The sequence below is a fragment of the Lissotriton helveticus genome, chromosome 10 (assembly GCF_964261635.1).
Source record: "Lissotriton helveticus chromosome 10, aLisHel1.1, whole genome shotgun sequence".
Classification (NCBI taxonomy): domain Eukaryota; kingdom Metazoa; phylum Chordata; class Amphibia; order Caudata; family Salamandridae; genus Lissotriton; species Lissotriton helveticus.
The window spans coordinates 61,046,068-61,058,543 of NC_136071.1; the positions used below are offsets into that span (position 1 = coordinate 61,046,068).

Sequence of the window (12,476 nt, forward strand, 5' to 3'; positions counted from 1 at the left end):
GGATTGCCACTGCTAGGCTGTGGGGTGTGCTGTACTGAGTGATTTGATTAACTTTTATGTCAGGTTTGAGAACAGTAGTCAATAGGTTATGATAGCCATGAACATGTTCTTAGATCCAAGCGACTATTTTACCCACACTGACTGCCATTTTGTTTTTTCCTAGCTTGAAGATCCTCTCTAGGTAGTAGAAGGCCCAGTGTGTTTCCAAAGAAGGACCAAACTTGGTAATGGATATGACATACATGATAACTATTATAGTCTTGTGGGCAACTGCGTCCACTGTTTCTTCTGATGGCCGACCACTCCCTTGTGAACTCTCGCTACCAAACTTGGAGACGTATTCAAGGGAAGGGGATGTGGTATTTGGCATTCTGGCTTCTGTCCATGAAGAAACGGTTTACCCTTCCATCAAGTCTTTGTTCACAGGTCCTCCTTCTCCCAGGCGCTGTGAAAGGTAATTATATCGCCTTTGACACCAGACTCCTTTCTGCATTAATACATTGAATCCATTTACAGTGTTTATGTAGGGTAGCGGTTATTTGGCACCATTTTGGTGAAATGCTTTCCTATGGCATTGAGTTATTATTGGGTAATGTGAGTTTAAATGTGTTTACATTTTGCCCTGAATTCAAAGAGTGCACTGTGCTTCTTTGAACATGGACAAATACAGGGGTCAATGCTATTATTGACTTGACTCACTGAATTTTTCCTTGATTTTTTTCACCATGTCTTTTCTTGAAACTTTATAAACCTTAGTAGCTGTTTCCACATCTTCCACGCATCAGCAATTTAATTAACAGTCGTTTGGTTCCGGATTTTTTTTACCTTACTTTATGTTAGTTATTACAAGGAACAAGGGTCCCTTACAGTAAATGAATAGCGAAAAAATACATATAGATCAAAATTGAATTCCATATGATCTGTCCAGCCGGACAGGATTTAATAAAATAATTAGAAATATAGTCAGTCAGTCTTATACAATATCAAAGTGGAACACAACCTGTGTCCTACTACTGTGTAGTAACATATACAAACAAGTGAGGCAAGTACAGACGGTCTGCATAAAATCCAAATTTGGCAGACAATTGCAAGAAGAACTCTTTGTGATTTTAGCTCATAATACAATTAAATCATCAAGTGTCAATCGTCGATGGCGTTTCGATCCCCTTTAAAACATAGCGGGATCATCATCAGGACACTTAAAATCCATGCCTTTTTATAAAAAACTCATAATCAAGCCCAAAACATACAATTAAACATACATACAAACATAATTCCAATGCAGTAGAATTAAAGGAAAAAACGGGATGGGTAATGGGAAAAAAGGGGATACGAACATTAGAATGTATACAATTATACACAACATAAAAACCATTTATCATAAGAGACACTACATAAAGTGACATGTCTACTAACATAAAAGGCAGCGAAGAAATTAGCTATAATAGTGCTCGTGCCCCTGACTACATGAGGAGTGACTAGCGGTTAGCCGTACATAATGTAAAGTTGGATCAGACGGAAAACCAGGTTGCAAGGAAATTTAACATTACAATTGTGAAATTGCCTCAAGCAGGGCGATGGCTTGTTAGAAGCCCATGGAGTCAATGTAAATGGGTGCCGTGTGAGTTTACCGACAAAGCTTTTAAAGAGTTTTTTTTAAAAAGAGTTTTTTTTTTCAAGAAGCCATGATCGCAAGCCAGTTGGTATAGTAATAACATAGTCAGCCGAAAATTCGGCTTACCTCAAGGTTTGAGGTGTTAAATTCCGGAGGATTGAACCAATTTCCGAAAGGTTTAATCAAAGACATGTCAAGTAAAATACACAGTGAGTGAGTTGCAGAGAATGACGCAGTGGCGTTTCAATAACCAAATCTTAACTCTCTTACCGCAAAAGCAGTTCATTAAAGTACGGGGACGTAATAGTGACCCCTGTAAAACAAAAGAAGGTAAAAGGAGTCGGTAATGCGTAGCCACGTTTGGAGACTCACTACAGTTTAACTAGTCTTAGTAACAGAGCTTACTCTGTTGGACAGGTCAATAGAGGGAACAGGGCTTACCAGAGATATATGTCGGTCATACCCACAATGGGGTTCTGGTACCGCGAAGGCCGTTACTCGGGTGAGACGGAAGCTACAGGAAGCTTCAGTTAAGGAAGCTGGGCTATCACGTGATCGGCATCATGCCATCGGATAAGGCTTATTGAGAGCTCGGTTTAGAAAATACGGCGGCCATCTTATAAGGTGCAATTAAGTGCAAAAAGGGGGATGGAATCAGATCCTTAACCAAGTGAGCTAACCATGTGAACCATAATAACACATGTAATTGAGCACATATAATTCGTAGAATCATGTGTTCAAAGTATCATTAGGCCATCATAAAATGGAGACAGAGCTAGGTCAATAGTTAGCAAACAACAATAGTAGGCGTACAGAAACCATAAGCTATTCATGTACATACATTTAGGCAAATACAGTTTAGTATCAGGCCAGAACCAAGGCACAAGAGACCAAGTTGTAAGGTCTAGTCATAGAGTAATTTCAAGGAGTACAGTTCGAAGGTTTATAACAGCGAAGTCCAGTCCTCAAAGCGGTTGAGGCCAGTATGGATACTTTTAGCCCTGAGTATCCATTTCAACTCTTATTCAGTAGAGCACTCAAATCTCCTCCTCTGGGCGGACTTTTCACCACATCGATAATTGTCCATTTTAAGTCCAATTCACTGTGACCAAGTTCCCCGAAGTGATCTACTAAAGGCGCGTTGGGTGTTTTACACCGAATTCTGCTTTTATGTTGGCCAATTCGTAGGCGAGCCTTTTGGGTAGTCTGTCCTATATATATCAAATTGCAAGGACATAAAATTGCATAGATCACACAAGTGCTGTTGCAGTTGGTAAGATGTTTTCTATGGAAAGTAGTATGTTAAAAGATAAAATCCTTTCCTTCAATTGTACAATCACATACCGCGCATGAGTCACATTTTACATGCCCAGTTACCCGCTGGAGCCCCCACAGATCATTAATTGTACTCTTAGCGTATTCTGATGGAAAGGCAGCTCTCATCAAATGTTCTTTAATATTTTTTGCCTTTTTGAACGCAAAAAGAGGGCGTTCCAAATGTATGTTAGAGCACTTGTTTAACGTCGATACTTTTATTTTATTTCATGATTCGAACATATTGTGATGATCTGTCACAACCGCGTACTTTTTTCCTGATTAGTCTTTTTTCTTACCGGCAATCGATCTACCTTGGGAGTCTGTTCTCTCTATTTACCCGGGAACGTGACCTAAATAGGTGGACCCGTAGAGGTTCAAAATAAACGCTCTAAACTTACACTAAACACATGCCTGAAACTCACGGTTACCATGTAGATGGATAACGGATAATTCTCAGTTCACATCAGTGTAAGCCCTTTTTAATTTTGACATATGTCGTCTTTCTAAGACGCATCACCTTTTTGTCATTAACTGTCCGTCTTTAACTTTTTTTTGAACAGCTAACGAGTGTCGTCCATGTTACGTATAATACGCGAGGTATTTGCCACTTTACATCATAAGTTGAGATTTTTTAATCTTTCAATCTTCACACATATACTATACTCTACGTCACATTCATTGTTCACATTGTTTTCACAGATTTCTCACTTTAATTTTACCTCAGGAACTGATGTCATGAGATTGATAATAAGCGTAGGTAACTCAAATTCACTTTCTTATCACTTTCTTAGATGCACGATCGATCCTCGTGGCGTTTTCACTCCGGTCTCATTTTCACTTCAGCCACATCCTTTACACCTTGTTGTTTCGACCACATGATTCATGCACGATATCTGAACACAGAGAGATGTTTCTTGTACGCCTTTATTGTTTAAATAGACATATGTTTACCATGTGTGAACCTTGTGAAGTTGGACTATTGTTATAACATTGGGGATATAAGATATTCCCACACTTCATGATGTCACGATGTATTGAATTGTGCACCAGGATGGTACTAGCAAATCATTGAAAGTATGTTGCTTTATGATTGCAGAATATAAAGTCTCCTGAAGAAGGGCAAAGCCCGAAATGCATTGGGCATAATGTTTGGAATACATGATGAAATAATAATATTGTAAGAAAAATACATTTGAATAAACCAAGATTTAAATTGGAAAAACACTTGTTTGAACGTGAATTAATTTTTTCATTTGAGTGCACCCTGGGGACGTTTTCCACTGAGAGCAATAACGCAAATCTTGAGTTATCTTTACCCTCTTATTCAGGAGGGTTAACCAGGTTGCACATACCTACCCAGTCTACTCTACCTTCACCAGGTGTGCGATCGTCCTAAATCCATTGGATATCAGGGCATACTGATACTCATTTTAAGGGAATTGAATTTATCATTCAGACATTTCACGAGAGCAGGTGCAAGAGAGGAAAAATGCTCAAAGGGGAAAGAAGGAGAAATAGAAAGACAAAAAAAGTCACAAAGGGAAAATGCAGAAACCTGTCAGAGTGGATAAAGCTGCAGGGAGTTTCAGGTAGAGGATTAAAGAAACATGAGGTGGATTCAGGTTACATAGCCAGGGTATTTAGCACACAGGTGCAGGCCGTGTTCTTTTGAGCAGAGATTTAAGCAGTTGCCCTTATTTTTCTACAAATTAAGCACTGATGCATAGGAGAAATACTCCTGAAAAAAGCAGGATATCAAAGTCTTCACTTTTTGTATAAGCAGAGTAATATAGTCATAGTAAAATTACTCACACATTTGTAAAATTTTTGCAGGATGATATGACACATGTCATCGTGCAAATAGCTCTATTAGCGGCCATCTTTTGTCCCTTTAATTAGGTGGAGCAGCTTCAGATCTTGTTGCACTCATGTGCAGAACCCAGTTATGTAGGTTGAAGCATTCTGTTAGTGGTTGGGAAGCGAGTGACCATGGACTGACTGGATGTGAATACTCACCATATGTATGCAAATGTTGCCTGCAGGAAATTGGTAGCTGAACTCTAGGAAGTGATGCCTTGGGCCACGGGTGCAGAAGTGTTGTGAGAGTGGGAAAAGCAATCGCTAGAGAGGTAGTGCCTCAGTGAGGGTGCAGGACCAGAGCTGACTGTCTGACAAAAGAAAGTTGATGGCAGACGTACACGCAGCTAGGGAAGTGGGCGATGGGTGTGTGCCAGAGTGCTCTGTGCCAACAAAGTGACAAGTCTGGTACCCTTCGCCCTGCAGATGTGGAACAGCCTGGTTGTCACTGCAGGTCCTAAAACAGGCTGAGCTTTTACAATTTTGATTTTATAGGTGATCATGTTAGCAAATGGCATACCCATGACAATTCTTCTAAAATGTTGGGATGTGAAGTTCAGGCACAACAAGTTACTCCGCATACTGTGACTTGTGTGTGATGAATTTGCAATGGCCAACGAAGCGTGTTCACATACAACTCTCTTGTTTTATGATTTATATATGAAGGGAGTAGTATGGGAATGGTGCTGTACATTGTGAGTGGATGCAATTTAGAATGGTAGTAGCGCTTTATACACTAGGGGCCGTATTTTATTTTCCTTGTTTGTGTCGGGCACACCTTTCAAAAGCTGTGCCTTGTGCAAAGAAGGAGAGTGCGCCATTTTAGAATGAATGCGCTGCACCCAGGGAAGCCGCAAAGTTGTGCTGCTCTGGGGGCAGCTCATTCAAGTGAAATTCAGAGGAGCATTGAAGCAGCCGTTCTGTGTATCACTGTGCAGACGGCAACCTGCCTGCGCTTTTAAAATAAGAGAGAGATCCCCTTGCAGGTGGGTGCAGTGAGTGACCGTACCCACCTGCAAAGGAATGTCTGGGGGTCCATAGGACCCCTTTCAAGTCTCTAGAGGGCTGTCTTCTTTGCCTCTGCACCCATGTTTACAAAATGGCATGGGTGCATAGGCAAAGAGATTCCATCATTTGCATGGGGCTATGCCTCCACACAAATAAGGGAATGCCCTCTGGTGATAGCGCTGACGTTATATGTGCAACAGCGCTATGAGTATTACAGAAAGGGTCGCACAAGCATCTACACCCTCTTCTGTAATACCAAGTGCCCAGTGAGCACACAAAGTGGGCACAAACGACCATAGCACCCTCAGGGCACTTTTTATAATATGGCCCCAGGAATGTGTAAACTGCAATTATGACAGTGGTTTTGTGTCTCCCCCATGTGTGTAGAAGCCAACATCTCAATAGTGGCTGCACACTGGTTTCAGTTTGTAAGCTTTCATCAAAAATGTGCTTTACAAAGGGTTAGGATGTAGAAACTGTCCTGGGAATATGTTCATGCCAGGGTAGTGCGATGGAACCACGCACGCTTTTACCACACATGAGGTCTTTATAACGCATAGGCCTTGGTCTTTACCACACAAACATTTACCACACACATGCCTTTACCACACATGTCTTTAAAACAAAAATGTAAGTATTTCGCAGGTAACTCTATAATATATATGTGCATATGGAAATGGTATGTTTAGGGCGGGTAGGTGTTTCTGTGTGGCACAAGTATTTTTATGGTTTAGGGTGGGTTGGAATATTTGAGTGGTAAGGGTATGTTTAGTATTCAGGGTGGGTAGGGGTATTTGGGTGGAAAGACTACTTTTAGAGTTTCAGGTGGGTAAGGGTATATTGGGTGGCAAGGGTATATTTAGGGTTTAGGGTGGGTAGGGGTTTCGGGTGGCAGGGTAATTTTAGGGTTTAGGGTGGGAAAAGCTATTTAGGTGGTAGGAGTATTTTAGAGTTTATGGTGGGTAGGGCTATTTGGCTGGCAAAGTTATTTTGAGTGCATTTAGTGGGTAGCTGTACTTAGGTGAAAAGGGTATTTTTAGGGTTTAGTGTGGGCAGGGGTTTTTGGGTGGCAATGGTATTTTTAGTGTTTATGGTGGGGAGGGGTGTTTGAATGTGAAGAGTATCTTTAGGTTTTAGTGTGGGTAGGGTTTTTGGGTGGCAAAGGTATTTTTAGGGACTAGGGTGGGTAAGGGTATTTAGGCGGCAAGAGTATTTTTTATGGTTTAGGGTGGGTAAGGGTATTTGTGGTAATGGTCTTTTTAATGTTTACGGTGGGTAAGGGGATTTGGGTGGCAAGGTTTTGTTTGAAAGATTAAGACGCTTAGTGGGATTTGGATCACAAGGGTATTTTTTGGTTTTGGGTTGGTTAAGGGTAGTGGATGGCAGATTTATTTTTATGATTTATATAGTGAGTAGGCGTATTTGGGGGGCAATGGTGTTTTCAGGGTTTAAGGTGGGTAGAGGTGTTTGGGTGGCAAAGGTATTTTTAGGGTTTTGTATGGATAAGGCTATTTGGGAGGCAAGGGCATTTTTAGAGTTTAGGGTGAGTTAAGGAATTTGACTGGAAAGGGTATCTTTAGGGTTAGGCTATTTGGGTGGCAAGGCTATTTTTAGGGTGGGTAAAGATATTTGGGTAGCAAGTATATTTTTGGGGATTAGGATAGGTAAGGTTTATTGGGTAGCAAGGGTAGTTATAGGGGTTAGGATTAGGATGGGTAAGAGTGTGATGGAGGCAATGGGAATTTTTAGGGGTTTGGGTGGGTAAGGATTTTTGTTGTGCCAAGGTTATTTTTAGGGTTCGGGGTGGGTAGAGTTTAGGGGTTAGACATTGATATGGTTTTATTACATTGATATATATATATATATATATATGTTTATGTCTATATATAAAAAGCATTTTGGTTATTTTGCCAGAGATTTGCGAAAAGATCCACAAATCAGTGGGATAATTAAAAAGAAAAATGAATCTTGGGCTCCCGCACTTTTTTTACTATAGGTCCCCGGGTGGGCCAGGTTCTGAGGGCCTTATGGAAATGAAGGATGGGGCACACAAGGCACACCTCCATGGGCTATTCAATACCCCGGTAGTCGCTACCTCGCCCGCGGCAGTGATCTACTTATTTGTGAGGAAGCCTTGCAGCTCCCCTGCCGCCCCATACTTAAAAGTACTTAAAATAATGTAGGAGAGGCCTAGGGACCGTCACCTCCCCAGGCCAGTAATATTAACATATGCGGGGAGCCTCGTAGCTCAATTTGCCCTGTGGACTGCCACCTCCCTGGGGCAGAGAAGCAAATATTAAATAATGTGGGGGAGGCCCTGCCATGGTGATGGCCAACTCCTCAGTGCAAAATATGGGAAATGTTGGGACGACGCGTGGCTACCCCCACAGCCCCAGGCACTGCCACCTCCCTGGGGCTAAAATGAAAAAGTAAGGCATGGGGGCTCCGGCCTACCCACACAGCCACGTGGACCGCTACCTCCGTGGGGCACAAATAAAAAAAAGAAGGGGTTCTGTTGCAGTTCCCCAGCCCTGGGGACTACCACCTTCCTGGTGCAAATGTAAACAAAGGAGGGGCCCTCCAGGAGCCCCACATTGGCCTGGGGACCACCATCACCCAGGGATGGCTCCAGCAATGTCGCAGGGAGCCCACCACAGGGACATTATAGTTTGCTATTGCATGGTGGGAGCACCGCTCCCACCACTCCTTAGCAAACAGTGTGCTCTGCATTGAGCAAGCAAAATCATTTTTACTCATGCTTGCTCAAAGTGGATAACACTTTGCTTTTACACACAGGGAGTTCCATGTCAGCAGCTCCCTGTGTATAAAAGCAATGCCGGCTTTTGCAGGAGGCAGGGAGCCAGCAGGGATCGTGGGGGCCTTCAGCCTACCCCCACAGTCCCCAATGAAGTGGTCTGGCCCGGGGATGAGGTCCCTGGAGCAAAAATGGTGCAGGAGTGGATCATTTGTCTGCCATCTCTTTAAAGAAAAAAGAAAAGAAAATTGAAAGGCCTGGCCCTGGTGGATGAGGTCGCTGGGGCCAAAATCGGCCTGCGGAGGGGACCTGCGTGGCTCTCTCCCATTTAAAAAAATATATATTCATAAAGGCCTAGCCCCCGGGGAAAAGTGTACCCAGGGCTGAAATTGGCCTCTGGATGTGGGCTCCGTGGCCCCCTCTCTTTTAAAAAAATAAAAAAATGTAGAAAATGGCCCAGAAGGGGGCTACTCAGCCCTCCTCCTTTTGAATTGTTAAAATAAATAAAGGCCGGGACCTGTGCCAGCCCCCCTGTTATTAAATTAAAATATTTTAAAAAGGGTCAGACCGCAGGGGATGGTGTCCCTGGGGCCCAAAATGGTCTGGGGAAGGGGACTTCATCGCTCTACTACTTATTTATTTATTAATTTATTTTAGTACATTTATAGCGCTAACTGTCACCCTACGGGTATCCTGGCACTTCTGACTGAGAGGGGAACCTTGATGGAGATAAGGTTGGGCCAAGTATATAGCAGGCGGAGAGCTAAGATTTTGGAAAGGGCCAGGTTTTCAGGCTCTTACGGAATTCAGTCAGGGTGTCTGCTTGTCTTAGTTTCAGAGGGAGTTCATTCCAGAGGCGGGCACCCACCACGCTGAATGCCCTCCCTCCAGCCCTGGCCAGTTTGAACCTGGGGACCGACAGGAGGCCGATACTCGAAGAGCGAAGATTCCGCTTGGGTTGATACCACCTAAATGTTTCCTGTATGGAAGTCGAGCCCAGTTTGTGCACTGCTCTGAAAATCAAACATAAGGTCTTAAAATCTATCCTTTCTTTAATTGGCAGCCAATGTAGCACTCTGAGAGCCAAGGTCGAAGATGAGCTACGCGACCTATTGAGTGCCAATGTCGCCGCAGCAGACTGTGCTCTCTGCAAGCCCTGAATGATGTAACAAGGGGCACCCAAGTACAGAGAGTTACAGTAATCCAACCTGCTTAGTACTGAGCTTCTTACCACCTCCACACGAGAATCCATTGGTAGTAGCGGTAGAATTTTGCGTAGCAACCGTATCAAGGAGAAGCATACATTAGCAGTCTTATTTGCATGAGACTCCATCTGGAGGTTGTCGTCAATCTAAACCCCCAGGTTGTGTACCTTCTTGACCGGCGCTGTAGGTCCCTCCTCAGGAGTGAGTTTGAATTCACAAGGTAGAGGTTTAGGTATCCTTGCGGAGGAGCAATACAGTACCTCGGTCTTTCCGCTATTAAATTGAAGGGAGTTTCTCCTGAGCCAACCAGCCGTGCTTTGCATGCACTGCTGGAAGGTATCCAGGGAGATCGCATTTTCACCTTCAGAGGAAAACGCCAACTGAGTATCATCAGCCTAGTTTCAAAGGATTTAATACTCAGAAGCAAGGGCTCCAGATATATATTGAACAAGATGGGGCTGATCGCAGAGCCCTGCGGCACTCCATATATTATCGACGATTTACTAGAGGAAAATGGTGCTAAAGACACAACCTGCAGTCTCCCCGTCAAGTAAGACTGGATCCATTGCAGTGCTCGCCCCTTCACCCCCAGCCTCCTGAGTCTCTCCTCTAGGATAGAGTGGTTAACCGTGTCGAATGCTGCCGACATGTCGAGAAGCACTAAAACCGTGGCATTCCCGATATCGGCACGCATTTGCAGGTTATCCATCATGGTGACAAGCGTCGCCTCAGTCCCGTGGCCTGGTCGAAACCCAAATTAGTTATTGTCAAGTAGTAGATTTTCTTCCAGAAAACACAACAGTGTCCTACTGACTGCCTTCTCCAGGATTTTGACCGTATAGGGCAAAAGAGAAGTTGGTCTAAAGCTGGCCGGGACTGATGGATTGAGGGTAGGTTTCTTAATCAGCGGGGTCACCACTGCCTGTTTCCAGCAGTCTGGGACAGTTCCCTCCAACAATGATTGATTACAAATCTGTCTCAACCACGGGAGGGTTTCTTTGCCAAAAGTCTTCCAGACTTTCGGGGAGAGGGGATCAAGGGGAGACCCCGATGTGACACTGTGCGCCAAACTGTTAAAAGCATCAACATCAAGTGCGGGAAAAAAATCCAGGGCTGCTTGCTGTGGAGGATCTTCTTCCCCCGGTAGTTCTACTTCATCAAGGCCTTTATTATTAGGATGAACAGTGTTAACAATTTTTATAATTTTGTTCTGAAAATGGTGAGAAATATCATCACATAGTTGTTGTGTTGCTGCTACCTTATTGTTTAGACATGTTGGAGCAGACAGGTCTTTGATGGTTTTAAAAAGAGCTTTTGCTCCGTTCGGCGCTTGTATGATGGAGGAGGCATAGAATTCGGCCTTGGTTTTGAGAATAAGTTCTTTATATTTTAATTGTATTAGTCTCAATTCTTTTTTGCCTTCCTCAGTGTATCCCCTTCTCCATTTCCTTTCCGCCTACTTGCGTGCCAGGAGGCGTATTTGCAGAGTGGTGGAGAAAGGGAGTGTGACATCCTATTGGGTCTCAGCAATTCAGCTGTGTAGGACTTAATGGAGGTAATATGAGTGGTAGTTGGCCTCCAAGGGTTTCCTTTGGGGCCAACTACTCCTCCTCCTAACTCCAATAGGTTCTACGCAGAAGGATTGCTAAGTTGTCTTCGGAGGCCACAACCCCTTTCTTTACACCTCTGCAAACTCAGCTAATGGTGTACTACAGGTTGGGGGATGAAGTACACTTTACTCCTGAGGGACAGTGGGGGCCAAGAACTTCTCCTGTAAGTCCCACACAGCGAGAGTCCTGAGAGCTAGTAGGGCCCAGCCCTCTTTCACCACCACTCTGCAAATATGACTACTAGTTAAAAACCCATAGAAATTCACTGAAAAAAATAAAGGTCACAGTGATGTTATAGTTAGAAATTAGCATTTGAAAACCCTTAGAAATTCACTCAAAAAACAGGTTATAGTGACATCATAGTTAGGAAATGGAATTTAAAAAATTGAAAACTTCACTGAAAAAACAAAGGTTACAGGGATGTTATAATTAGGTTCAGGTTTCACTCATACAAAACCAGAGCAATTCAGCTGGTTAAGTTAGCTGAGCACTGCTATAATTCCATAATTAATATGTAATATTTGTATATTTTTAACACTAAATTACATTTATTCATATTGTTTAATTTTTTAAATAAATTAATTTAATTTAACATTTCATCGTATGGGTTTTTACTTTACCTTCATTATTTTCTATGGAAAGGTGGTTGGCCATTTAAGGTGCTGGACTTACACATTATTTTAGTGAATAAGCAAAAAGCTGTAAACTTACTCAAAAGTGAAAATTGCTCAAAAATGTAAGTTACCTTTGTGGATCTAACCTGATTCACAAAGTTATCTTTGAATATGTTTATTGTTACATTATGTTTTAAATTCAAAACATGATATTAATATGTTTTATAATTAAATAATAAAGATGTACATTATTATATAGTTTCAACATCAAATTGTATTTATTTATGCGTTTAACTATTTTAACTGACAAGGATAGTACTGCCTTTTGAAGGGTAGTTAAATCTCCCTTTCTCTCAGAAGCCAAGGATAAGCCGACAATTGAAATTGCTATCAATGAAAAGCACTGGGTAGAACATTTCTCTCCGATTTTTTGTCTTAACATTGATGTGAATCACGTGATAGAAGATAATGCTAAGATAAGTCCTCATTTTAACC

At 42.5% G+C, this 12,476-nt stretch overlaps 1 protein-coding gene across 1 annotated transcript in view; it reads left to right on the plus strand.

Annotated features, from left to right (window-relative positions):
- Positions 1-12,476, plus strand: part of LOC144783895 (vomeronasal type-2 receptor 1-like) — a 140,839-nt gene that overhangs the window by 38,836 nt on the left and 89,527 nt on the right. The window contains exon 2 of the mRNA XM_078662637.1: positions 259-454. Within this exon, the coding sequence (XP_078518763.1) occupies positions 259-454 (196 nt within the window). The remainder of the gene's footprint in view (positions 1-258; positions 455-12,476) is intronic.